Source organism: Candoia aspera, chromosome 5 (assembly GCF_035149785.1).
Source record: "Candoia aspera isolate rCanAsp1 chromosome 5, rCanAsp1.hap2, whole genome shotgun sequence".
NCBI lineage: Eukaryota > Metazoa > Chordata > Lepidosauria > Squamata > Boidae > Candoia > Candoia aspera.
The window spans coordinates 111,289,297-111,314,654 of record NC_086157.1 but is presented as its reverse complement, the minus strand read 5'-3'; the positions used below and the strand labels follow the sequence as shown (position 1 = coordinate 111,314,654).

At 42.7% G+C, this 25,358-nt stretch overlaps 1 protein-coding gene across 1 annotated transcript in view; it reads right to left on the bottom strand.

Annotated features, from left to right (window-relative positions):
- TENM4 (teneurin transmembrane protein 4) overlaps positions 1-25,358 on the bottom strand; it is a 445,069-nt gene that overhangs the window by 210,442 nt on the left and 209,269 nt on the right. The window contains exon 5 of the mRNA XM_063305935.1: positions 10,583-10,829. Within this exon, the coding sequence (XP_063162005.1) occupies positions 10,583-10,829 (247 nt within the window). The remainder of the gene's footprint in view (positions 1-10,582; positions 10,830-25,358) is intronic.

Here is a 25,358-nt window from a genome sequence, read left to right as displayed (position 1 = left end):
GCCATTTTGACGCTGCTGACACACACATGCAGCACCCATGGACGTTCCTGAATCCAAGGACTGAATCAGAAATGGAACTTGCTTAAAAACAAGTCAATGGCATTCATCCTGACAAAATCAGGAACCTTCAACTCACCCTCCTTTTATTTAAAAACAAGGGCCCGTGGCAGCAAAGTTGTCATACTGGATAGGCAGATATGGATGGACTACAAAGCTTTATTGTAGTGGTGGTTTCTTTGTCTTTAAGCAATAAAGCTGGATTGTAAACTGAATTGTATCTTGAATTCTCAAATTCAAGGAAGAGACAGAATCTTTGGGACAATTTGATTATTCTAAACTTACAAGTCATGGCATTAGGTGACGACATCCATGCAGAGAGCCATTAGGAACTCATGTGTTCAGAAATCAGCCCATATCTCAGAAATCTTTGGTTCATGTCCCACCATCAAATCTGAAAATACAGTGCTCTTGAATTGCCTTCCCTTAACCTGGGTCTTCTAAATATGCCAGACATCAGTTCAAACTGACCCCAGCAAATATGGTTGTATTCACTGAGAATTATGGGGGGTGAAATTCAACAACCTGGGAAACATCAGGTTGGAAAAGGCTTAATAAAGCATCCTCAATTTCCATCTATCCTTGCAAAGGCAATGAATATGGTTTTGTTTAAACGCCTTATTATACTCAGATTTTGTTGGCAAGGGGAATTTCTGAGAGTCAAACGCTGCTGCTTCGTTCCAAGGAAGAATGCAAGGTTCATATTTACAGCTTTGAAGTCAAGCCTTTCAACAGGCATGAACTAGAATACAGGGCATGAAAACTGCTAAAATCCAAGCCTAGTTCTTGTTTGCCTTCACACTCCCTAAGACTGCAGGCAAAGTTGTGTGCCAAAGTGGAAATAATAAAGAAGAACTTTTGATGGATAAGCTGCCAGATGGCATAGCAGGGAGGATATAAATGAGAATTCATCAGTAGTTAAAAACCCATGTCATTTTTTTTCTTTTTGTTTTTACAATGGAACTGTACTCTTTAGCAGGAACTTGCCAATATAAAAATGAGATATGATTCTGAGTGATGTAACCGTGATGCAACTGTCAATAACAAAATGAATACAAGGAAGTGAGGTTGGACAGCAAAAGAGGTGGTGAAAAAAACTGCAAAAAGCAGAAAGAGAGAAGCAGTCTTCAAAACAGCATTCTTATTCTTGACAACCCTAGCCTGTGAGGGACAATAATTCTTGTATTTCTGACATTCAGAAAAAGTTAGCCAAAGGGAAAAACAAAGGGTCTGGGATGGAAATCACGGTCTCAATTACTTGGCCTTTTTATTTCATGTTGGTTGACATCAGGCAAGCAGTGTCATAATTATGAGTTACGACTAAGAGGATGGGAAAGATGCTGTATGGCTGCTAAGTTTAACAGCACCTTTTCATGCTGATTCCTGTCTGGTTTACTTTGAAAGAAACAAACTGGAATTTATTTCTTTACAATTATTTTAAAATGGCCTCTAACTTTTTTTGGTTTGCAAAATGTTTGTTTCACAACTCAGCCTACCAGAAAATGTCTTCTGAGAAACCCAGTGAGATTGATAAATGTCCCAGCTGCTTCTCCAGACACAGGGTCTTGAAAATCCACACACACCTTCGAATACTGCCTGATTGCTAAATTCAAGCAAAATCTTACAAGTGAAAGCTAACACCGTGTGAGATTTCAGGGCAGTGGCCCATGTCTTCACACAAGCTTTTGGATCTGTTTGGGGAGGGCTCAGAAATGTCTCTCTGGGCCAGTGGACGCTATTGTTGCTGACGCTTTATCTGAAAAGAGTATCTGCACACTTTACACTAATTTCAAGCTTTCAGATGTAATGATCAGAATCATCTGCCAGTGAATGGGGGGCAGATGGTGGGGAGTCTGTTGTCCTGGACTTGGCACAGCCTGATCATGCTAAGCTTTTGAGATGGAGACTGGTTTATACAATTTTCCCAGACAGTTTCTTGAGGTGTGTGTGTGTGTGTGTGTGTGTGTGTGCGGCAGCGGGTTCTTGCAGAGTTAGGTGGCTATCACGCTAAGCTCATGGTCGCAGCTTGTAATGAGCGGAGGTCCTAGGGCCTTAATATAATTATTTATTTCCAGATATCCCCAATAAAGTCAGACAGAGGCTCAAGCCACAGAACATTCTAAGGCTCACTGCACAAGTAGATAAAGCTGTCATCTCTCATTTTTCCTTATTTTCTGATTTTTCCACCATTATATTTGTTGGTCCCTTTCCTTCATCAGGATGCAAATATTTAAAAAAACATGAAAATGTGTATGGCTTTTTGTTTAGATTTCTTCCCATATTTCTAAGAAAGTAAGATAGGAGTAAGATCCCTCTGGAATCATTTGTATTCCTACTTTCCTCAAATATATCCCTCCAAGCAATGAATTCCCCTAACAGTTTTGTGCAAACCCCCCACATTCTATGCATTTGATGCGTCTTTTTCCCCAACGTACACAATTTTGAGATGCAGCCTGCACCACAAAGATCAAATAAATGGGGAGTCCGAAATGCAGATGCACATCGATTGCTTAGAAACTATCAATGGGTTAAGTTCACATGAAAATGAGAACTAAGCAGCTTTCTCTCATGTTCCTAGTCAAAGTGCCCTTTATCACTGTTTGCTAGAATGTCAACAATGACCCTTTTCAGGGCCAACTTTAGTCCTAATACCAAGTATATATGGTACTGGATTACATGTGGTTTCTTTTGAATGTGAACTGGAAAAAACTCCAGTTAATGCCAAATGCAACCACAATGAAGTCCTCGCTGAGGCCCAACAGGCAGGTCCCATTCTACCCCAGCTTCTGTGGTTGCAAGAAGATTGTTACGTTCAGATCAAAGTACCTCATTTTGAAGCTAGACTTGAAATATCAGAGCAATATATATGTAATACATAGAAAGCTGAGCTATATTGCCTCAGAATATGGATATGTAAATTAGTTCTGCCATTGTCCAGATTTCAATCAGAGATCTACCCCCAGTTTTGCTGACTTGGTCTCCCTTTAAAAGGAGATGCTGACAGCAGAACAGGATTCATCCGGAATACAGTCTTTATGCTTTACCACCAAGCTGAAGTTTCTGTACTAACCCTAAAGTCCAGAGAACTGGATCAGAATTTGGTGAATGGAAGATTTTTTTTGCCCCTTCCTCTGATAAGCAGAAATGGAATTGATTATGCAATACTGGCAAAGTATGTTAGTTCTAAATAGGCGAAACAGCTTTAAAATGACCTTTCTCTCATTTTGGGCTACTCTTTAACTGCTTTGAAAGGGGCCAAAGCACCCACCCATTCAACCAACATTATCTTTACGCTGGATTCGTTTGCTCTCTGTGAATCCCAATCTGATTCAGCAATCGGGCTGTGACATCAGATCAGTGGCACCGTGTGTGTGTCTGTGTGTGTGTAAATCTTCAGTATCGTAGGAGTGACAATGTATTCCAAGCCCTGCCCTTTTATGTGCATGTGTTCTTGACACATTTTGCTATTTTTAAAAAATCCATTCAATCACGTCCAATCCTCGGAGACTGCCTGCACAAGTCCCTGCAGTTTTCTTGGCAAGATTTTTCAGAAGTGGTTTGCCATTGCCTCCTTCCTAGGGCTGAGAGGGAGTGACTGGCCCAAAGTCATCCAGCTCGCTTTGTGGCTAAGGCAGGACTAGAACTCACAGTCTCCTGGTTTCTAGCCTGATGCCTTAACCACTACTCCAAACTGGGTCTCCTTTTGCTATTATTTTGCTAAAATTGAAGATGTAATGTGTTATGTTTATCTGGTTCTGTTAATTAGTTATTCTAATTCTGTTTATGCATAGTAGGAAGGCATCTATGGCTAGAGAAAGAAGGGAGGGAGGGAGGGAGGGAGGAAGCCTGCCTGCCTGCCTGCCTTATATATGAATGCTGGTGATGTGTTCAAGGAGAGGCTGACATTTCTTTGAACTCACACAGTTGCTAAAAGTAACTTTCACAGCCAACCAACAGTAAGTCTTTCTCCTCACATTATTTAATCTTGTGTGGTCATGTTCCCAGTCTTGAAGGCAAGAGTAGGTGCAAGTGGAAGCAGATGGAAACCAGCAATTTAAAAAAAAGGTGGGAGGGTATCCAGTCAGGTCTAGATTAAGGTAAAGCTTGAGTCTCTTTGCAGGATCATCTTGGACTAGAGGTGGGGAAAATGCAATGTTAGGCTTCAGGATGAGGATTATGTGTGAACTTGTCTCCTCTTCAACAGAGGTAGCCTGCCCTAGATAGGTAAACTGCTCTTGCATCAAAGAACAGTTATGCCCACCTTGGTGATATCAGAACTTGGAGGGCAGTATTCTGTGAGTCCAGGGCTCTTCAACATGTTCATAAATGACTAAAATTTATAATGCAATTTACATTACAGATTACATAAAGCTGGGGAGGAGGGGACCAGATTGAACATTGGGCCCTACCCAACAAAATGCAGTTCAGTGGTAAGAAATGTAGGGTTCTTCCACTTAGGTAGAAAAAAGCCCAGATGCACTGGTACAAGATAGGTGTCCTACTAGACCACAGATGAAGGATTAAGGTGTCCTACTAGACCACTGATTAAGGATAAGACAGCAGAGTGGTGCACTTGCCAAAAAAGCCAATGCAATCCTGGGCTACAGTAACAGAGATACAGTGTTGAGATCATGGAAAGTGGTAGATCCACCCTATGCTGACTGGTTAGCTGCACCCAGAATACCATGTCCAGTTCTGCACACTGCAATACAAGACATCAATTAAGGAGAGGGCCTTCTTTTGAATTGCTCTCAAACTGTATAGGGTATTCTCTAGAGAGTAGCCCACACTTTCTTTCTTTATTCAATCAATCCAGTTGGAGGCTACTCAACTGCTTGACAACTCTGGGCAGCTTATGAATGATAAATAAAATAATAAAATAAAATAAAATAAAATAAAATAAAATAAAATAAAATAAAATAAAATAAAATAAAATAAAATAAAATAAAATGACAATAAATATAAAAAGAGAACCCAGCTGACTGGAAGAACGAACAGCCAGTCTTAAACCAGACAAAACTAATCTAATCTAAGGGGGGCTCCACAACTAGGTAAAGGTAAAGGTTTCCCTTGACATTAAGTCCAGTCGGGTCCAACTCTAGGGGGCGGCGCTCATCTCCGTTTCAAAGCCGAAGAGCCGGCGTTTGTCCAAAGACACTTCTACACAGAACGCCGTTACCTGCCTGCCGAAGCGGTACCTATTAATCTACTCACATTTGCATGTTTTCGAACTGCTAGGTTGGCAGGAGCTGGGACTAGCAATGGGAGCTCACCCCGTCACGCGGATTCAAACCGCTGACCTTCCGATCGGCAAGCTCAGCAGCTCAGCGGTTTAACCCGCAGCGCCACCGCGTCCCTCATCTCAAAGTCTGGGAGAATAACCAGGTTTTAACAGTTTCCAAAATGTCATGAGGGTGGGAGCCGTACCAATTTCCCCTCCTCTATGAAAGAAGTCAACACTTTCTTTTAGAGTCAAGTGTTTAAAGTTGGATTCATAATTACAGCTATTGTTTTCAATGGGTTTTCAACTTTTTATTGTTTGAGGGTCTGTGGTAATGACTGTTAGCTGCCTTGAGTATCCAAGGGATGAAATGACTGTGTATAAACAGAAATAATATACAAATAAGCAACACACAGAACAATGCATACTGTGTCATTCTTGGACATTTTGTTGGGAGTCAGCTGAATGATAGAACTGTCCAAGGTCCTGTAATGTCAGTCTGATGACGCTATCCACACATAACTGTTTTATTCTGTAATATCTTAATGAAGGGCCAGGACTTGAAACAGGGTTTCAGAAGATCAGAAGGCCACCACATAGATTAGCCTTGTAGCAAAAGGTTAACAACAGATATTTATGAAACTGCCTTCTATTGAGTCAACCTTTGATCTACCTACTACTGAGCTACGTAGCAGCAGTAGTAACAGCAAGTTTTATTGGTTTAACTGTCAGTCATAACATAATTAAATATATATCTTTAACAATAGGTGAAGCCAAAAACTACAGCTGAGCAGAGGGACAGAAAAAGCAAATAAACATCACAGGAGAAAGCAGGCTTGCAGGAGGAAGAAAAGTTAGGGTGGTTTATTGGAAGCAACTTCTTGACTGTCGTAAGAGGCAGCAAGTTGCCCCAAACTACGTACAGCAGCTCTGATCACAGCGTCAAGCATTTAGCTTACAAACTTACTTTGACCCAGGATGATTAATCAGGAAAGATTAAAGGTGGGCAAGTGAAAGTGCATCCTAACTGGAATTTATCTCCCTAACTTTTAAATCTAACATAATCTAGCAAGGCGAAAAGAGGCTGAGGAGTTGGTTGAGATTTCAGTGTGTTTTCAAGAAAAAATTCAAGTGGAAGCTGAATTGCTTTGACCAATTCAGGGTGGTACCTTCATCAAAGAAGGCAAGCTAAGGTCTCCAGCTCAAAATCCATGAGATCACTGTAAGAGCTATGGTCAGTTTGGATTGTGGCCTGAAGACATGGGATTCAGCTAACTTCATGAGAGCCATGGTCTAGTGATTTGGTCTAGCGATTAAGGCAACAGGCTAGAAACCAGGAGACTGTGAGTTCTAGTCCCGCCTTAGGCATGAAAGCTGACTGGGTGACCTTGAGCCAGTCACTCTCTCTCAGCGCAACTCACCTCACAGGGCTGCTGTTGTGGGGAAAATAGGAGGAGGAAGGAGTAATAGGTATGTTCGCCGCCTTGAGTTATTTATAGGACATGCTATGGACCCTGTCCGCAAGAGAATTCCATCTGGCGGGGTCCAGGAGGCGGGCCTTCTCTGCAGCAGCTCCCACCCTTTGGAATATCCTTCCCCTGGAAGTGAGGGTAGCCCCCTCCCTCCTGGACTTTAGAAAACAGCTGAAGACCTCGTTTTGCCACCTTGCCTGGAAAGGGGAGAGGAAGAGCCATTCGGGGCTGGTTGGTTCCCTAGTTCTGCCAGGACCGGTTTTATCCCCTTATGGGTTGAATTAGATCTGCTGTTGCTTGGATTTCATTGCATTTTACATTTATTGATTATTGGCATTATTTATGATTTTATTGAATTTTAAATTGTTTTTATTGTGAACCGCCCAGGGTCCCCTGTGTGGGGGAGATGGGCAGTGATAAAAATATGAGAAATAAATAATAAAATAAGGTGGGATAGAAAATAAAATAAAATAAATAAATAAATAACTTCTGATATCAGTGCTTGGTTAGGTGACAGTCTGTAAGTCAGTAGCGAATGCTATTTTGAGCTCCAGCAAGGAAGAAAAGCGTGTAAATGGATAAATAGTAACTATTTTTTTCAATTTTGGATGGAAACATAGCCCGGGGAGATTGATTGAAACAAATGAAAGGATCCCAGGGAATCAACTTACATTCTTTGAGTATTCTATAAATACGGGGAAATGGCTGGGCATCCTCAGTGACAAAACACAAACTCCTGGGTTCATCAATGGAGAAGACAGAAGGACAGTTGATAATTAATGCTTCAACGAAGGCACTGGAGGACCACCCCAAATGGGCGGCAGTGGGCTAGACAGGCCCTTAATGATTTTCTGTGAAAGGCAGGGCACTGGGACAGAGGTGCTTAAATCATCTTTATTTTCCAAAGCTGGCCCAGGATGTTGCTTAGATGGACCATTGACCTGCATAAGCTTGCCGTATTTTTTGAAAACATTCTGCTGGACTATAAAAGTGATGGAGTTCCTTGGCAGCAATAAAAACTAACTATAGCATACAATTATCCAAAGACAGGACGAGGGAAGAGAGATGTGGCCAAGAAACTCAAGGGAGGGTAGGGTTAGGAAAAGACTAATGGAAAATTGTACTAATTGACTGATGGGGTGCTCTGCAGAGAGCTTGACTTGCTGGAGCAATATTTTAGGAGGAGCAAAATGCAGCCCACGATGTTTCCCCCATTATGTCTTAACAAGATCACGCTTTCCTGTGCAGTAGACTACAATTACACTCGCTATGATCAGCACTGCTTAGAAGCTAAATCTTTTCAATATATTGACTGATTTCAGTTTCTTAAATAGGATATTGATTTATTCTGCTTTGGGGGAAGAAACTATACAGCAGAGCATCTGTGCCTGTAAGCCCCTTTTGAATTTATGCTTCCCATTCCCATTTTAAATGGGGAAAATAGCCTTACAAGCTACTGTTAACGTCAATGATATTTTTAAGCTGTGGGAGACAACTGCGAGGTAATTTCCCTTTTTTCTTCATCCAGCAAGAAATTGGTTGGAAATAAGCTACTCAAAATGCAACTTGGTCCCCAGTGAAAAGAAAGGAAAGGCGTAGTTTAAGAACAGAGTACGCTGAAGAAGTGCTCCTGAGACTATATTCGAAGATTAAGCAGCTGAAGGATTTGAATTCATGTACAGCATTAAGCCATGAGCTGATTGGCTTGGTTTTGATGTTGCATGAGCTGGCCGTGGTTTGTAAACCATGGTTAACACATTATGTGAACCCAATCAATTTTAACACATTCCCCAAACCATGGCAGAGGAAAGTTTGGACTGGTACAATCTAGGATATAAGCTGTATTTGTTTATCTGGCTTTTATCTGGACAATTTAGATTGAGGATGACTAAGAATTCTCTTAACATCCTTCAGTGAACAAACATGACGGGCACTGTAGCAGGGATCAGACTGCTGTTACCCATCAATGCTCATGCTTCTTCAAATGTTGGAAAACAATTAAGAACATTTAGACATCTAAATATCTAAAATATGCATCATGATGCACAGGTCGTTTACATGCTTTAGGATAAAATGCACAGAACAATGCTTATTGGTAAAAAATAGAAAGAATGGGTACGGGAGCCTGACCTTTGTTGGATTGTGACTGAATGTTTAAGTAATGATCATTTACTACATGGACCATTCTCTCAAGTTTGAATTTGGTTGGCAGTGGAATGCATAGCTATGAATAACTGGAGCTACTGGACCAGATAAGATAGCTTAGGAGATCTGTTGGGGACAACCTGCATCTGTAATATTCCATGCCCTGATATCTTCTCTTCTGTACTAGGGGAAGCATCTCAAAGGGACCAAATTCAGAGGCAGAAAGACATCAGGTACCAGTTACCAAGAGCTATTTCTTTCATTTCTTGCTGTATGTTTCCCAAGGCAAATGATTGGCACTGTGGAACCTACAATGATGGATAAGAAGGACCTTTGGTTTGATCCAGCAGAACCCTTCTTGGGTTGTTACCATGCATGTGTGGACACTTCATGTGCACTGTTGGATCAGGGTACTCTAGAAGGGGATGTTTTCTTCAAGACTGCACGTTGGCAACACAACTGTGAAGTTCCTTCCTCCCAAGTCAGAAGACCAATGCAGTGGGAAGAAATGGAAGAGTCTAATCTGAGGCCAGCCTGAGGCAACTAAGATCACACCCCAGGATCTATGCCCCCACCCTATGGGCAGCAGAAAATGCTCCAAGAGTCCATGGCCCATGGACACTTCTCATCCCAGATAAGCAAATATCGTTAGCCGCCCAGAGTCGTATATTTGAGATGGGCGGCTGTACAAATCTACTAAATAAATAAATATATTTAAAACTCTGCACAAAGGAAATTCCTAACAGTTACAGCCAAATGTGCAATTTCTGATTAATTCTGTTTGCAAAGATTTATCGGTTTTGCATAATTCCATTCCTTGATCCCCAATCCAAACCCTAAGGAGCTAATTTAAAGCATTCAGTTTAGAATAACATTCTAGTTTGCACAATTTGATACAGCAAGCTAAAACGGACTTGGGTGGTTTGGCATTCTTCACATTATGGGAATCCAACTCACAGAATGTGGTTTAAGTTGGGCCAGCATATTATGCCATAATGAACTTTATTTATTTGGGAATAATATGCTGTGTGAACCCAGCAATTGTACTTCATTAATCTAAATTAAGAGTTGAGAAAGTTGGGAGAACCTAGATAGAGTATTTGTGTTGAACTTCTTAGAGCCTGAGAAAGTGCATACCAGTTTACAAAATATTTCAGGGCTGGAATATCTGCCCATTCCACCTGTTTCAAGGAAGCAAGTAGCAATCTTCCCACTGTTTCAGGAGGCAGTGAATAAGAAGATCAAAAAATCCCCACCATAATGAACTTACTAATAAATGGGAAGCTAAAATACACCTAGCTAATTTCCAAAATTCTGTAACCTAATCTCTTTTCTCCTTCCAATAAATCTGGTTCATAAGACTCTGAGAATCAAATCTTCTTGGCTACAAGCCGCTGCTAGGAGTTTGACCCTATTGGGAAACATTCAGAAATTCAACCAGGGAAAGATCAGAGGATTGAGAACAGGGCATGGCATGCAAAGTGGATTAGGGATAAAGGAGTTGTACAGAGCATAGGACGCTACCTCCTGATTATGGTAAAGCAAATCCATATCCCTCCTACTTTTGGAGGAAACCAAGTGCTCAAAATGTACTTCCAAGCATTTTATTAAATTCACGAAGATACGCTTGCACAAATATAACATTTTATCCAAAGGTGAGGGGGGTGGGAAGCAAAACAGGCTTTACCTTGTCTCAAGGGGGATATTACTGTTGAGTAACCAGTTGTCCTGAGCGTGCGTAGATTCTTGAGTCCCTCCCTGCTCTCCAGAGAGTGAGTGGTCTGTCGGAGCAGGGCTGGGGTTGCTGCGTGGAGTGAAGTTCCCTCGATTTAGGGAGTTGATGGAAGCTGTGTGATGCTGATTTGGCGTGTGGGCATGTGAAAGTGGAGGTGGGGGGGTCCGGAGTCTTGAGGGATTGGAAAGATTTGGATGATCTGCGGGAAAAAGAAAAACAAACCATGTTCAGAGAGCAGCTTCAGCATGGCAAATTCCTTGACTCGTGTCATCATACAGTATTTGACCCTTCATTACAGCTGGACTGGATGCAAAAGCATTGGTGATTTTAGTAGATAAAACTGAAGTCATGTATATGTTGATGAAGATTCTCAGTCATCCAGGTGGAATTGTCTGTAGGTCGAGTCATGGCAACTGGATTTCTCTCTTTTTGGTTAAAACGTTTTGCTGCTTGTCCAAGCAGCTTCTTCAGTCTGGGCAAAGGTTGGTGAGGGGACCCCATATATGAGCTCCAGGGTGGCTGGAGTTAAGTTAAATAGCAGAGAGATTTTAGTTTTAAGGTAACAATTGAACACTTTCCTCTTGGGAGCATGTGGGTTCTCCACCTCTGGTGGTTTTGAAAAAGCACAACATCCACCTCTCAAGGATGGTTTCCCTGGTTTCCCTATACACTGTAGAAGACTGTACTAAATGATCCTTGTGATTCCTTCTAACTCTATATGTCCAGGATTATAACATTCTGATAATCTAGAACAGAAGCACTAAGACCCACTGTGCTGTAGTAGTTAAGTTGCCGGACTAAGAGCAAGGAGGCCAGGTTCTAGACCTCCCTTAGGCATGGAACCCGGGTGGGCGACATTGGGTCATTGTCCCCTCTCAGCCCAAATCAGAGTCAGGCTTTGCAACAAGCTGGCTGAAAGATAAATCCCCTCATTGCAACATGTGCTGATAGCTTTGCTACATGGAATAGGTGAGCGTCGTGCAAAACAGTATCGGTTGGACCTTGGAATCAAATAGGACAAAGATGAAGAACAGTAACAGCATCACAGAAGCCACTGGGACTCTGAGACGTCATGATTCTTTCTGGAATGGTGGTGATCTAGGCTTCTCTTACAGCCCACCTAGACTGCAGCTAAACCAAGAAACTTGGAGACCTTGTTCTCTTTATTTTCCCAACCTTTTTTTCTTCTAGGTCCTTCCTGTCTTTTTTTCCCAGTTTGTAAGCCTGTAGGCAAGAGCAACCTTGCTTAAGGAAGAACTCACAATTAAAAAAAAATTTTTTTTTTGCAAACTTCCCTGCTCAGTAGCTCATACCTTTTGCCGTGGCCCAGCTGCTATGTAAATCTCAGTCCTTGCACTGCGTGGTTGTAGGCAATGCCTCTTGAATTAAGGAGGAAAAAGTATCATTTGGGATCTCTATTTATATATCCTCTCTATTTCTTCACTAAATGCAAAATAGCACGTCTGTCCGAATTTCTGCCAGTGGGATTATTTACTACTGCAGGGGTTTAAAATGCAAATTCCTTGCCTCACAGACATTCACTGTTCCACCCCCACCCCACATCCAGAGCTCAACAGCTTTTTCATGATATTCCTATCCAGTTATGTCAGGTTCTAGCATTGCAAATATAAGACAGCTTGACTGGAGATTGAAACAGGTTCTCACTTTCCCTTTTCAAATTCTTAAACAGAAGCCCTTAATGAAATAGGCTCACGAAATCTTAAGTACAATAAAATAGTGCCATAAAGTGAGCAAGAATGATTTTGGGTACACTAGAACAGTGTTTCTTAAAGTGTGGTCTGAGGACCCCTGGGGGTTCCCAAGACCCTCTAAGGGCTCCACCAAATCAAAACAGCACTTTTCTAAGATACTGAAGATATTTGCAAAAATTTAAAACAATGTCACTCTTCTCATTATTATTTTTATTTGTTAAAAAATAGGGTTTTTCATGAAAAGTATTTTATTTATGTTAATATCTAATGGGTTTAATATCATTACTTTGACATGATTCAATAAATAAATACTCTACAAATAGGTCAATTTTAATTTTTAATAAAGGTCAATAAATACAACCCATACAAACAAAAGCTCTTTTGGGATCCTCCATAATTTATAGAAGTGGGAGCAAAAAGTTTAAGTAACGCTGCAGAAGAACATTCAAGAGACTGTCAAGGGGATGAGATGCTGGGTTTGTTTACACTGAGTAATCTTTTAAGGTCTTCTTTGGAAATGAACAGAATCATGGGAAAAGAGAGAGAGAGAGAGAGAGAGAATGAGAATGAGAGAGAGAGAGAGAGAGAGAGAGAGAGAAGACAAGGACCAGAAGACAGTGGTGGTGATAGATGTAGCAATACCAAGTGACAGCAACATCAGGAAGAAGGAGCATGAGAAGCTGGAGAAGTACCAGGGCCTGAAAGAACTAGAAAGGATGTGGAAAGTGAAGGTCAAAGTGGTCCCAGTGGTGGTAGGGGCACTCGGGGCTGTGACCCCCAAGCTGGGACAGTCGCTCCCACAGATCCCAGGAGCAACCTCAGAGCTCTCTGTCCAGAAGAGTGCAGTGCTAGGAACAGCCAAGATCCTGCGCAGAACCTTCAAACTCCCAGGCCTCTGGTAGAAGGCCCAAGGTTGAAGAAGACACACACCACCCACAGGACTGAGAAGGGATTTACACACACACACACAGTATATATATCCTTGACCCATCAAGTTCTCATGGATGGAAAACAGACTGAAAAATCCTGCCTTAACTAATCTTGCTAGCAACCCTTCTGTCTTCCAGGAGCTGGACAATGCTCCAGTTTTAGTGGTCTATCCTCCCTAAGCAAGTGATGTGTTTTACAGCCAGCTGATACTCCATCACTTTTAAAATGCAAATCATTTTGTCATGCTGATTAAGAGACATAATCTCTTAATCAGTGAGGGGAGGAGAGGAAGGAGCAAGGACACATGGCTTATGATGTGAATGACACGCCTTAGATGTCATTGCCTTATATCCCACTGCAAGCTCCTAGCTGCATCTTTTGTGAGGCACACGTTGCCAGCACAGCTTGTTACAAACCTGGCTACGTGCACTCACGTGCTCACACACACGTGGTCCCCTTTATCATTTCATCCCGAGCAATACCACATATAAAAAATGCATACATTTTCTGTAGGAAAGTAAAGCTTGTGCTGTTGAAGGCCTCAGGCAAGAATCAATGATTCGCAGGTCAACAAAAGCCTTTGGGTAAACGTGGAACAGATGTCTGATTTTTTCAGGCCATAAAAAGAGCAGCCTTAAAGGTGGGAAGAAAAGGCCTTAGGTGTCTCTCTCTCATTCTCTTTCACACTCACACACACAAATCTTGATTCAGTGTTCTGCTATAGCCATCTCTTCTGCCTATATCACTTCCTTCTTGGCTGCAATGAAGCGACTCATCTAGTTGCATCAAGTCAGCCATGAGCGAGTTACTCAATGTGGGCTTCAGTTTCTGGGGGGAAGAAATTTATTGCCGTATCTCTCTCTGAAACGGCCCTTTTCTAAGATACATTGGAAACCAGCTCAGTTACCAACTTATGTCTCAACGCGGGAAGGTTATTTTTATGTCAGCGATCTGCCTCCCGTTCCTTTTTCTTCTTTTTTTACCACAACCCAGAATTAAAAGAAAAGTTCACACAATCTTTAGGGGGTTTTCTTGGCTTGCCTGCATATTTTTGACAGGAAAATCTATCATATGGCAGATACAGGAAAAATCACTGTAGTGGCACAGCAGGAACCAAAACAGCTTAACCCAACCTGTCTAGAAACCTCAATTCTTCCGTAATTCCTCTCAAGACACATGCTGGAAATTCAGAGCCAGGAAAGTAAGAAAGTAATGGAAAATAATTGGAAAGTTGAGCCATAGAAGGCACTACTGTATGACCCTCAGGAGGAATTTAGCCCTGTGCTCTGCATCAAAGTGGCCCATTATCACACTATCTTCTACTAGAATGCCTTTTCATGAAAAACAGAGTCCTTGAATCATATTATATGTGCACACAGGTAGTCCTTGCTTAGTGACCACAATTGGGACCGGCAACTCGGTCATTAAACAAAGCAGTTGCTAAGTGACACCATGATCGCTTTCAACCTTATTTCAGCTTACCTTTGCTTTGCACACCTGTGAAGGTCATAAATGCAAGGATTGATCATAAAGTTACTTTTTCATCACCATCGTAACTGCAAATGGTCACTGTATGAGGCAATCACTAAATGAGGACTACCTGTATGTGCATCTTTCTGTGGGTCTGTAACAGGCAGCAGTATTTGCAAGAGGGGTGGAAAAAAGGCAAGAGGGCAGCCACAGCACTGTGATTCAAGCCACATTCCTGTTGTATGTGTGTTGATATCACAAGCACGTACAAAGGAGCAGGCTCCAATCACGACTCCCTAGTCACCATCATGATGGTTTTGACAACCCTGTAAACAGCCATTATCATACATTACAAAGTTATACATCTGGGATCCTGGCCTACTGGGAGTAATTGGAGAGTGTGGGTATGAGGAAGGACCTGCCCAGGCCTTGACCCAGTTATGCTACAGGCAGCACCTACAAGAGGCTGTTTGCCCAGCCCTCAGCCAATACCCTTGGTTAAGTGGTGCAACAGGAAATTGCATCATTGACCCATGGAAATACCAGCTGCAGAGGAACAATAGTAGGAGTGGAACGTATCTTCACCTCCTGCTGGTAACTACCCCAGAGGCATCTGGTTGGCCATGGGAGAAAACAAGCGCGGTATAAGATGTATTTTCATAGAATCGCAGAATCATAGGGTTGGAAGGGACCTTGGAGGTCTTCTGGTTCAACCCCCTGCCCAAGGCAGAAATCCTTCTCCATCTTGGACAAGCGGTTGTCCAATCATTTCTTGAAAACCTCCAGCGATGGAGCTCCCACAATTCCAGGAGGCAAGCTGTTCCACTGCTTAATAGTTCTCACTGTCAGGAAATTCCTCCTTGTTTCCAGGTTGGATCTCTTTATGAAGAGCTTCCACTCACTGCTCCTTGTCCTACCCTCGGGTGCTACAGAGAGTAAGTCAATGCCCTCTTCCCTGTGGCAGCCCTTCAAGTATGGGAAGACTGCCATCATGTCTCCCCTCCATCTTCTCTTTGTTAAGCTAAACCTACCCAGTTCCTTTAGCCATTATTCATAGGATTTGGCCTCCAGACCCTTTATCATCTTTGTTGCTCATTCTTTCTAGGGCCTCAGCATCTTTTTTTGCATTGTGGTGACCAGAACTGGACGCAGCATTCCAAGTGTGGCCTCACCACTGCGGTATAGAGCGGTACTTTCAGTTCTCATGATCTTGATACCATCCCTCTGTTGACGCAACCCAGGACTGCATTGGCTCTTTTGGCAGCTGCAGCACACTGCTGACCACACCCTGCGGACTGCTGTATTTTGGCTTGATCCACCACATAACGCTTCTGTTCTACTTCTAAACCATCTGCACCCACCTGGCAAGGTGAAGAAATCAAATTCCCCCTACAGGTAGTCCTCACATAACAACAATTGGGACCAGAATTTTGGTTGCTAAGCAAAGCGATCATTAAGCAAATCCAACCCATTTTACAACCTTTTTTCGCAGTGGTTTCTAACTGGATCACTACGGGTGTTAAGGGAACCATGTGGTTGTTAAGTGAATAATGCGGTTCCCCATTGATTCTGCTTGCCAGAAGCCAGCTGGGAAGGTCAAAAGTGACGATCATGTGACCACAGGACGCTGCAACAGTCATTAATGTGAACTGGTTGCCAAGCGCCCCAACTGTGATCACATGACCATGGGGACGCTGCAACAGTCATAAGTGTGAGGACTGGTTGTAAGACTGTTTTCTCAGCACCATCATAAGTCTGAACCATCACTAAACAAATGGTTGTTAAGTGAGGACTACCTGTACTTTGATTCAACTTTAGTGTAGTGGTTAAGGTTAATGAGTTAAGGCTCTGAGGTCCTCCCTCAATCACAGAAACTCACTAGGAAACTTTGAGCCAGTCCCTCTCTTCCAGTTACAAGCTACTTCACAGGATTTTTGTTGCTGTGGGCAAGAACAGGAGGAGGGCGTTTAGATATTGGCAGAATCTAAGTCTAACAAATAAATAAAATAAATCTGCTGCTGTTTGTAAACATCATGCGTACAGTCCAAATGAATAGTGTGTTACAAAGAAATGGTGCAACTGCATTCCCAATTACTTATGTGCATTCAAAATAGCATGAGTAAATGTAATAGTCTGTGGGAATGACCTTGGGAGACAGGAGGAAGAGCTGCAGACTAGACAATCAGATGAGAGGCAGCTGAGCCTGCCGAAGAAATGGGAGTGGGGCAAATGTCTCAGAAGGGACCCTCCCCATAGTTTCTTGGGCTGTAAAGGCGAGGTGGGAGAGCTGTACTTGCAAGATTCTGTTAAAGTAACCTTACAATAAAGATAGATAGAGCCAGTATTCCCGGGTGTGCTTCTTGTCTGGACTACCTCACAAGGCTGGCAGTAAGACTGTTCAACAAATGTTGAGACACACATTTTTTTCTGATCAAATGTTATGACACTTGACAGAACACATCCTAGACCTGGTGCAAAACAAAAGAAACGGGTGATTGTGTGAAGCAGCCCTGTCACCATCTCGCTTGCACTTAACAGGAGTTCATGGTATCTTGGCAAACATACATTCCTAAGTCATACTTGCCACAACTGCGGGAATAATGAAGTACCTGCAAGAGAAGACCAACTTTTTGCCTTCCACTGATTTTTTCCTCGCAAACCCAATCCTGCAAAATCATTTCCCTCCCAGCTAAGGCTTAATCCAAGTTCCAGCGTCCAGCTGGGAACAAGTTTTTAAAAGCTGGAGAATCTGCAAAGGAGAATATGAAACAAGCGTTGGGGGGTTGGAAATACTATGCCTCTGGTTGTATTTACTAGACATCATATCAATCACCCTTATATCTGGAGGATTAATAACATCAAAATTGAGCAGGTGAAGACCTTTAAGTACCTAGACATTTATTTTTCATCCTTTTGCCTCCTGGAAATTTCACTCTTTAGATCTAAAGTTGCATGTACAAAAAGCTGTTAAGGCAATCATCAGATACCAAAGCTGCAAGGGGAATATGCCCATAGCAATCAAATTTCAAAGTACTAAACTTCCTGTTCAGCACACTGTTGTGTCTACAAAGGTATCACCGGGCTAGAAGCAACTCAATCTAAATTTCGGAGATCTGTCCTCAATGCTCCCCGCTTGGTCACAAATGCACTCCACAGGTTAGGGCGTGGATGCATCTGTGATGAGGCTTGTTTAAGGATCTGCTGGTTGGAGTACTAACTCAAAGAAATACACAGGGGTGAGTCCTTGCCCCAGCTTGTACTGAGGGATAGACACACTTCCCCGTGGAAGAACCATATAATGTCTGATCTGGCTCACTGTGGACTTGACAGGCTTTCAAGATTGATGTCAACCCTTTAAGTAAGCAAGGTCAGGAAAAAGGAGTTACTAAGAGTCTTGGAATGTAATCTGATGCAGTTACAGTATTGTAACCGAGTTTTGAAAGCCTGTTAAAGTTCCTGCCTACTTCAACTGATACCTAACACAATCAGGGCAGAGTTGCTTTGCATTTCTTTCTTACACTTGCGACTTTCCCAGCTCTATATTCTCCTGAGGTTCCACCACAAAGGGTTACAAGAAGTAAAATGCAAGGGAGAAGATGGCATCAAATAACCAAAGTTTGACCCTAGAGAAAGGTATGTACACAGGAGCAAGCAAGCTGAAAAGATCAGGAAGTCATCTCTGAAATAGCAATTGGAGATAACAGATTTAAGTGCTGTGCACTAAGTCATGCTTGACCCATCAAGTAAGTCATGTTTGACCCAATGTAATAGGTCAATGAAAAGTCAGCTGAGCTGATATATGAGGGAATGCAGCTATTCATGCACATACCTATCATCTATGGAGCACTCCTTTCTTCCCCAATCCCCATATATCACCTGGCCAGGTACGACCGGGCAAGTAAGTATGGCGATATGTTAAGCGATTGTAATTAATAAGCATTTGTAGGTTAACAGAGACTCTCTGGGTGCTGTGTGTACCCTTGAGCGTTTCATTACTGCAGCCTTTCTCAACCTTTGAACCCTGGAGGAACCCTTGAAATATCATTCAGGCCTCAGGGAACCCCTGCACGTTCAGGCTCAAATATAGGCCAGAAGTTACAAAACTATTCTATTCGTTTCATGTGCAGGCCTGTATAGATGCATTAAAAGTGTCCTTAAACTAAAAACAAAGAATGAAACTTACCTCTTTAATGTGAAGTTGCCCAAATTTGAAATAATTTTTTAAATAAATCATCATCTCCCAAGGAACCCCTACTGACCTATCACAGAACCTGAGGGTGCCACAGAACCCTGATTGAGAAACCCTGCATTACTGCATAAAATTGCAAAGGTTCAATTCTGTAAAAAAGGACAGGCAGAGACCACTGGGAGAAAGTGGTCCCACAGATAAATAGGTCCTGAGCATGAACATCTCTAAGAATGATAATTAGCACCTTGAATTATAACTGGAAACAAACTGGCAACGAGGGTAGCTCTCAAAGCAGAGGTGTTACATGTGTAAATTGACTAACTGCGTTTTTGGCCAGAAGTCTCCAGGTGGTCTTCAAGGGCAGCGCCAGGTAAAGCATACTGCAGGGATCCAAACAAGAATTGAGCAAGGCATGAGTGAATTGTCCCAAATATCATTTGGGGGTGGGGGTGGAGCTAATTTCGTCTCTAATCCTAAACCTCGCAGGTTGGGCTCAACTTCAGCAGAGTATTTCCTTCAGGATTCTGAAGTTTCCAGAAAAGTCACTTATTCTAGATGAATCTTAAACCAAACTCCTCTTTTCTGATACAAACCGGTATATGGCCACTGTACAAGTAGTCCTTGGTCAATGACCATTTGTTCAGCAATCATTCAAAGTTATGATGGCGTTGAATGAGGGGGACTTACAATGGGTCCTGGTAGTTGCGGCTGTTGCAGCATCTCCACGGTCATGACTGTGATTGGGGCACTTGGCAACTGGCTCACAATTACAATGTCGCAGTGTCCCCGCAGTCACGTGATCGCCATTTTTGACCTTCACAGCTGGCTTCTGACAAGCAAAGTCAATGGGGAAGCCAGCAGAAGTTCACAAATGGTGATCATGTGATGTCACGCCTAACAACAGCAACTGAACTGCCATCGTTAAGTCAGTGTGGTCACATGACATCACACTTTACAACCGGTCCCATTTACTGTTGTTAACTGAGGACTACCTGTGGTTTTAAAGTTCTGCATGGCTGCAGCAAGGACCTCCAGAGAATGTTAACTGTGTTAATAGGTAATAGTGCTTGCTTTACTTTTTAATTGTATTTGATCTAGGATTGCAAATAAATAATAAATAACCTAGATGAGAGCTGCTCCAATATTTTACATGCTCATATCATCGTAGCTTAATTTTAATTATTTTCTCATACTCCTTTATTTTTTAATCTCATAATTTTTACTTCTCCATTTATTGTCTTAGCATTAAGAATTTTTTAATATACACATCACAGTGTTTTAATATGATAGCATTGGGTCAGTAGCACTAGGGTTAGGCATCTTTTCCATTTCATAGCTTTCCACTGTTATTACTGCAATGTATTGTGGCTGCAATGTATCATTATTATTATTATTATTATTGGTTTGTTTAATTATTTGAGAAATGTATATGCCAACTCTAACATTCTAACCCTCCCACTCCAAGCTGCCAGAGTCCTTTGGAGTGGGTGGCTATAATAATCTAAATAATAATAATAATAATACAGCAACAACTCTGGACTGCTTAAAAAACCCAAAGATAAGCAAAAGCAGATCAACGGTTCCATTAAAATAAAGACAAACCCTTAACAGACAATCAGGAACTTGCAAATATTATCCTCCTCCAGAATGAGAATGGTTATCGTTCTTACTGACATTAATAAGCGCCAACATTTTTTTCATTATTGTTGGGGAATGAAAGTGAGAGGTTTATAGCAGCCCTTCCCACCCAGGTCAGAATCTGCAAGGGAACAGCCGGGGACAGGGGGAGTTTCAGGCGAGCCCCTGGGGTGGACACAAGCTGATTTTTTCCCCCCTGTTCATCACTATCCCATCCATTCTTTTTACCCTATAAAAAAAGTCTTTCCTGCCCTTACAAGTCAGAACAAAGACATTTTTGTTCAAAGATCTCGCTGAACTGCAGCATCAACTTGGGGCAATTTCTGTCTGGCAGCTGTGATTTTGACACTGAGTCTGTCAAAATAATTAATATCTGGGTCTCCGGCCCCGGCCTTCGCTTCTGCACAAAGCTTCACTGACTCTAACCGCCATCCCACCCCCCCGCAACCTCCCATCACTCAACAAGCTGAAAAGACGAGGGTGCATGTGAGTGCATAATGTTCTTTGCACAGGTGGAAAACTTCAACCCGTTTTTGGTGATTAGATCTTATTTGCAAAGGAGTATGATGTTGCCTTTTAGATTCTGGCCAAACTGTCTGGTGTAACTCAGACAGTTGTGTAACAGAAACGCAGCTCTGCCTGTTGATTATGTATGGATTTTTCGATGTGTATACATATCTGGTAAGGAAATGTGTTCAGTTTTGCTAGAATCATATGCCAGGTTAACCTACTTGCTGAATTCACCGTTTTCAGCACTGTTTGGACCAGGCTTTCTCAACCAAAATTACTTTTTCAGCACCGCTTAGCATGTTGTCCAGATGAATTTCATTTACTGCTGCCCATCAGTCTGATGCAAACAGTATCACTCTTCTACACATTCTGTTGATCAGGATTAAACAACAAGGGGCTTCTGTGTGCCCACAGGTATTTTCCTGGCTTTATGAATGTGCATATCAGGAACCCCCATCAACTTAATTTCATATTTTTAAAGACTTGTTTCAACGGGAAAGCTCAAATATCATATTTATAACTAGAATGCCTTTGGCCACATGTAGACTGCAGGGGTTCTTAGGACATAAAACGGGGGGGTGTATCGGCCAAGGAACAAGAGAAAGCTAAGCTGCAGAGAAAAACTGAGCAATTGTAATGTTTCTGGAAAGAGGGTACTTTGAGATAGCCCACCAAAGCAACCGTTTTTAGAACAAGTAACTGCCCCAGGGCAATCATTCTGGGAGAACGCTGGGCAGAGAGGCTTTCCGGATTACAAATCCGCCTATTAACCAGAAAAGTTTGGAAGCTCTGCTACGTGCAAAGCTGTTTCAAATGTCTACAATTCATGGTTTAAGACCACCAACCAGATGTAGTGGCTCAACCAATATAAGGTTGGGCTTCTCAATAACTAAATTCTATTATCTGTGGGAGTCAGTCGAAATCGTAACCTGGAGTTAGTTCTGAGCCGTAGAATTTTGCCCCAGTTCCATCTTCAGGCAGCTGTTTTGAGACAGCTGATCCATGGAGCACATTTTGGAAACCCTTAAGGGGGGGGAGTCACAGCTGGCTCAGAAAGCCTTGCTGGATCCTGACTCATCCGAGCTGGATTCCACAGAGGCAGCCTCGCGCTGGATTGTCATGGCACCGGACAGTTCTGAGGATATGTCTTGCCTTTCACTCCCATTTACAGGTTCAGGAGCTGAGCCAGCGGGCTCCTCAGGACCTTCGGTACCCCGTGGCAGATCAGCCATCGCTAACTACAATCCCTCCCAAGAATTGTTTCTTGGCAGGAGTTAACATTTTATGATTCCCAGCTTCATGTAATGACTGCCTATCCAAAACGACAATCAGACTCACACAGGACTTCTATGGAAATCTAATTTAATGATGAATAGTATGCAGGATCCCAGGCGAAGCTGAGAATACCAAAAGTGCGGGATTTCTCCCAATTAACCCACAAGCAATCCCGGACCCCTCCCCCTGAAGTCAGCACAACCCCATCCCCTTGCAGGTGTTAGTCACGGTTGCTGGCAGTCTTCGGGTAACGTCCTCGACCCGTCAAGTTAGCCCAAACACATGTTCCTTCGTACTCGCATCATCCCGCTCACTGCCTGGCACGAGTGAACAGTAGCAGCCCCCTCCTGGACAACAACACGTGTCAGCACCAGCATGGCATGGGAACTCATTGCGATGTTTCAGTACCATTGGAACAGGAACCGTGACACCTTCATGCCAGGATGAAACCATATGAAGTAGATTGCCTGAGTCCACAGGATCCAATAATTTAAAGCCATTGGCAACAACCACCACAATAATAATGTTCTGAAGACATTGACAGCAGTGATGATAGAGGAATACAGTAAGGAACCACGCTAGCTGTTGCAGCTGGGCTAGGAAGCATGCAGGACAGATAAGGAAGGACAGCACCATAAAGAAGCTACCTGGATGGGCACTGAAGATGAGGACTACCAAAGTAATTAGTGAACAGGGCACCGAAAGACAAATGCACCTAGGATCTGGGTGGAAAGGCAACCACCAGAGTTGAGGATAAACGTGTGCGAAGGGCAAGATCCAGGAATGGATGCTAGGACCTGGAAAGCCATAGGAAGCCCCCAAGGAGACCTCTGAACCTTCAGAAGCTGATCAAAGGATGCAACACTTATGCAACATTTTAAGAATACTAACAGTGTGTTGTATCTACAATCAAGTAGCAAAAGGTTCCCAACTCCATTAGAAGCAGTTTTGTTGTAGCTTGACATGATTCCAATAAAAGCCTCCCCGTTTTTAGCAACTCACTCCTTCTCCCGGTTAACTCACTGATGTAAGACACAGAGTATGCAATTAACCCTAGAGGTTGTAAACTATTCCAAGGACCCCCTGAAAAGTCCAAAACAAGGGGAGGAAAATTATCCTTGCATTAAACGAGAGAGAGAGAGAGAGAGAGCACTTGAGAAAAATGTCACCATATCAAAGAGGACCAAGACTGTGTTCAGGGGGAAGCCTCAGTTGCCATATTGGTTTTGGGTCAGTCATTCAGGCCTGGTCATATACCTAACTCCTAGGATAACAGATGTTAGTCAAGAGTGCTCAGGCACAGATCTGCGGTTGAGGGCGCTTTCTTCTCTTCTTCTTAATCCTACATTGGGTTGGCAGATAGAACTGTTTGGATTACAAGGTGAAATTAGCCAAAGTTTTTACCAATTGTGTACAGGTAGTCCGCTTAACGACCACAATTGAGACCAGAATTGTGGTTGCTAAGCAAATCCAACCCAATTTTACGACCTTTTTTGCAGCGGTTATGAAGCAAATCACCATGGTCATTAAGCAAACCACACAGTCATTAGGTGAATCATGCAGTTCCCCATTGATTTTGCTTGCCAGAAGCTGGCTAGGAAGGTCAAAAATGGCGATCATGTGACCACGGGATGCTGTGATGGTCATAAATACGAACCAGTTGCCAAGTGTCCAAATTGTGATCACATGACCACAGGGACACTGTGATGGTCGTAAGTGTGGGCACTGGTTGTAAGTCAGGTTTTTCAGCACCATCATAAGTCTGAACTGTCACTAAATGAATTGTCATTAAGTGAGGACTACCTGTACTAAATTGTGTGGCATTTCCAAGTCAACCCCCACCCCATCCCATTCTCAGATCCAGTAGGCGAATGCCAGAAAGCAGGAACAAAAGACAGATTTTGGGACTGTGATGATGGCGGGTTAGATTGAGAGGCCACCCAACTTCAGAGCGACTCTGGACAGCTGACATTCAAAATAATGGAAACCAGTGCAGAGAAAATCCTACGTGTCCAACAACCACACCCATATACCAAAAGAACGGCCAATATGGCTCCACAAGCACCCCACCCTGAAGCCTAGGAGAACAGCCATGTTTTTGAAGAATTCCGGAACATCATCAGGGTGGGAGCTACACAAATCTCCTTGGCACAGAAAGAACTTGCAACGTATGGAGACCAATTGACATATACCTGTTGTTGGGAATGGCAATGGGTGGTAAAGACGATTTCTTTTTCTCCTGTGTCCCCAGTAGCAAGCATAACCCCATCTCCAAGTGATGTCCTCTTTCAGAGGTGTGGGGTTTTTTTTGCCTATCCCAGAACTTTGCTACACCCATTTCCGATCAAGTCACGCATGGAAGAACACATGCATTAGGGAAATGCGTGTGCATATTATTTGCGGAATACGGTACACAGAATTGAATTCCATGAAGGAAATAAGCAAACACCGACCCTTTATCTTCCCACCCACAGAGATCTTGAACTGTTCCCTGGTACTTGCCATAAGCACCAGAGGAAAAATGATAATAAATTGGTGTAATTTCAGAGCAGGGCATAAAAGTCCGTTATCTGTAACTCACGGAGCACATTTCAACCCCTCTCTCTTTTTAGACAGAAAGCAAACTATGCTCTCGAGCGGGACTCCTCACTGCAAGCCCATAAATTAAAGAGCAGAAAGAATTACTGACTAGGAGACTTTATTACTTCTAATGTAATACATGCAGTTCGGTCAGCAGAAGGGGGCAAACACATTCAAAATTTCATTTCCAAAGGACGAGGTACACCATCATAAAAGGAGTAGATAAATAAGGACTGGCATTGAGTATAGCTCGGAAGGTTGGATTTCAAGGCACACGCCGGCTTGCTCCTAACAGCACCTAAATCAATTTTATGCCAGTTTTCACCCCAAGAGAGTCTAAATATCTTCAGAGAAGGCCCAGGCTGTCAAACTGGATTGGACGAGAAACATCTCTGGAAGCAACACGGGTGCAAAAGAGTGAATC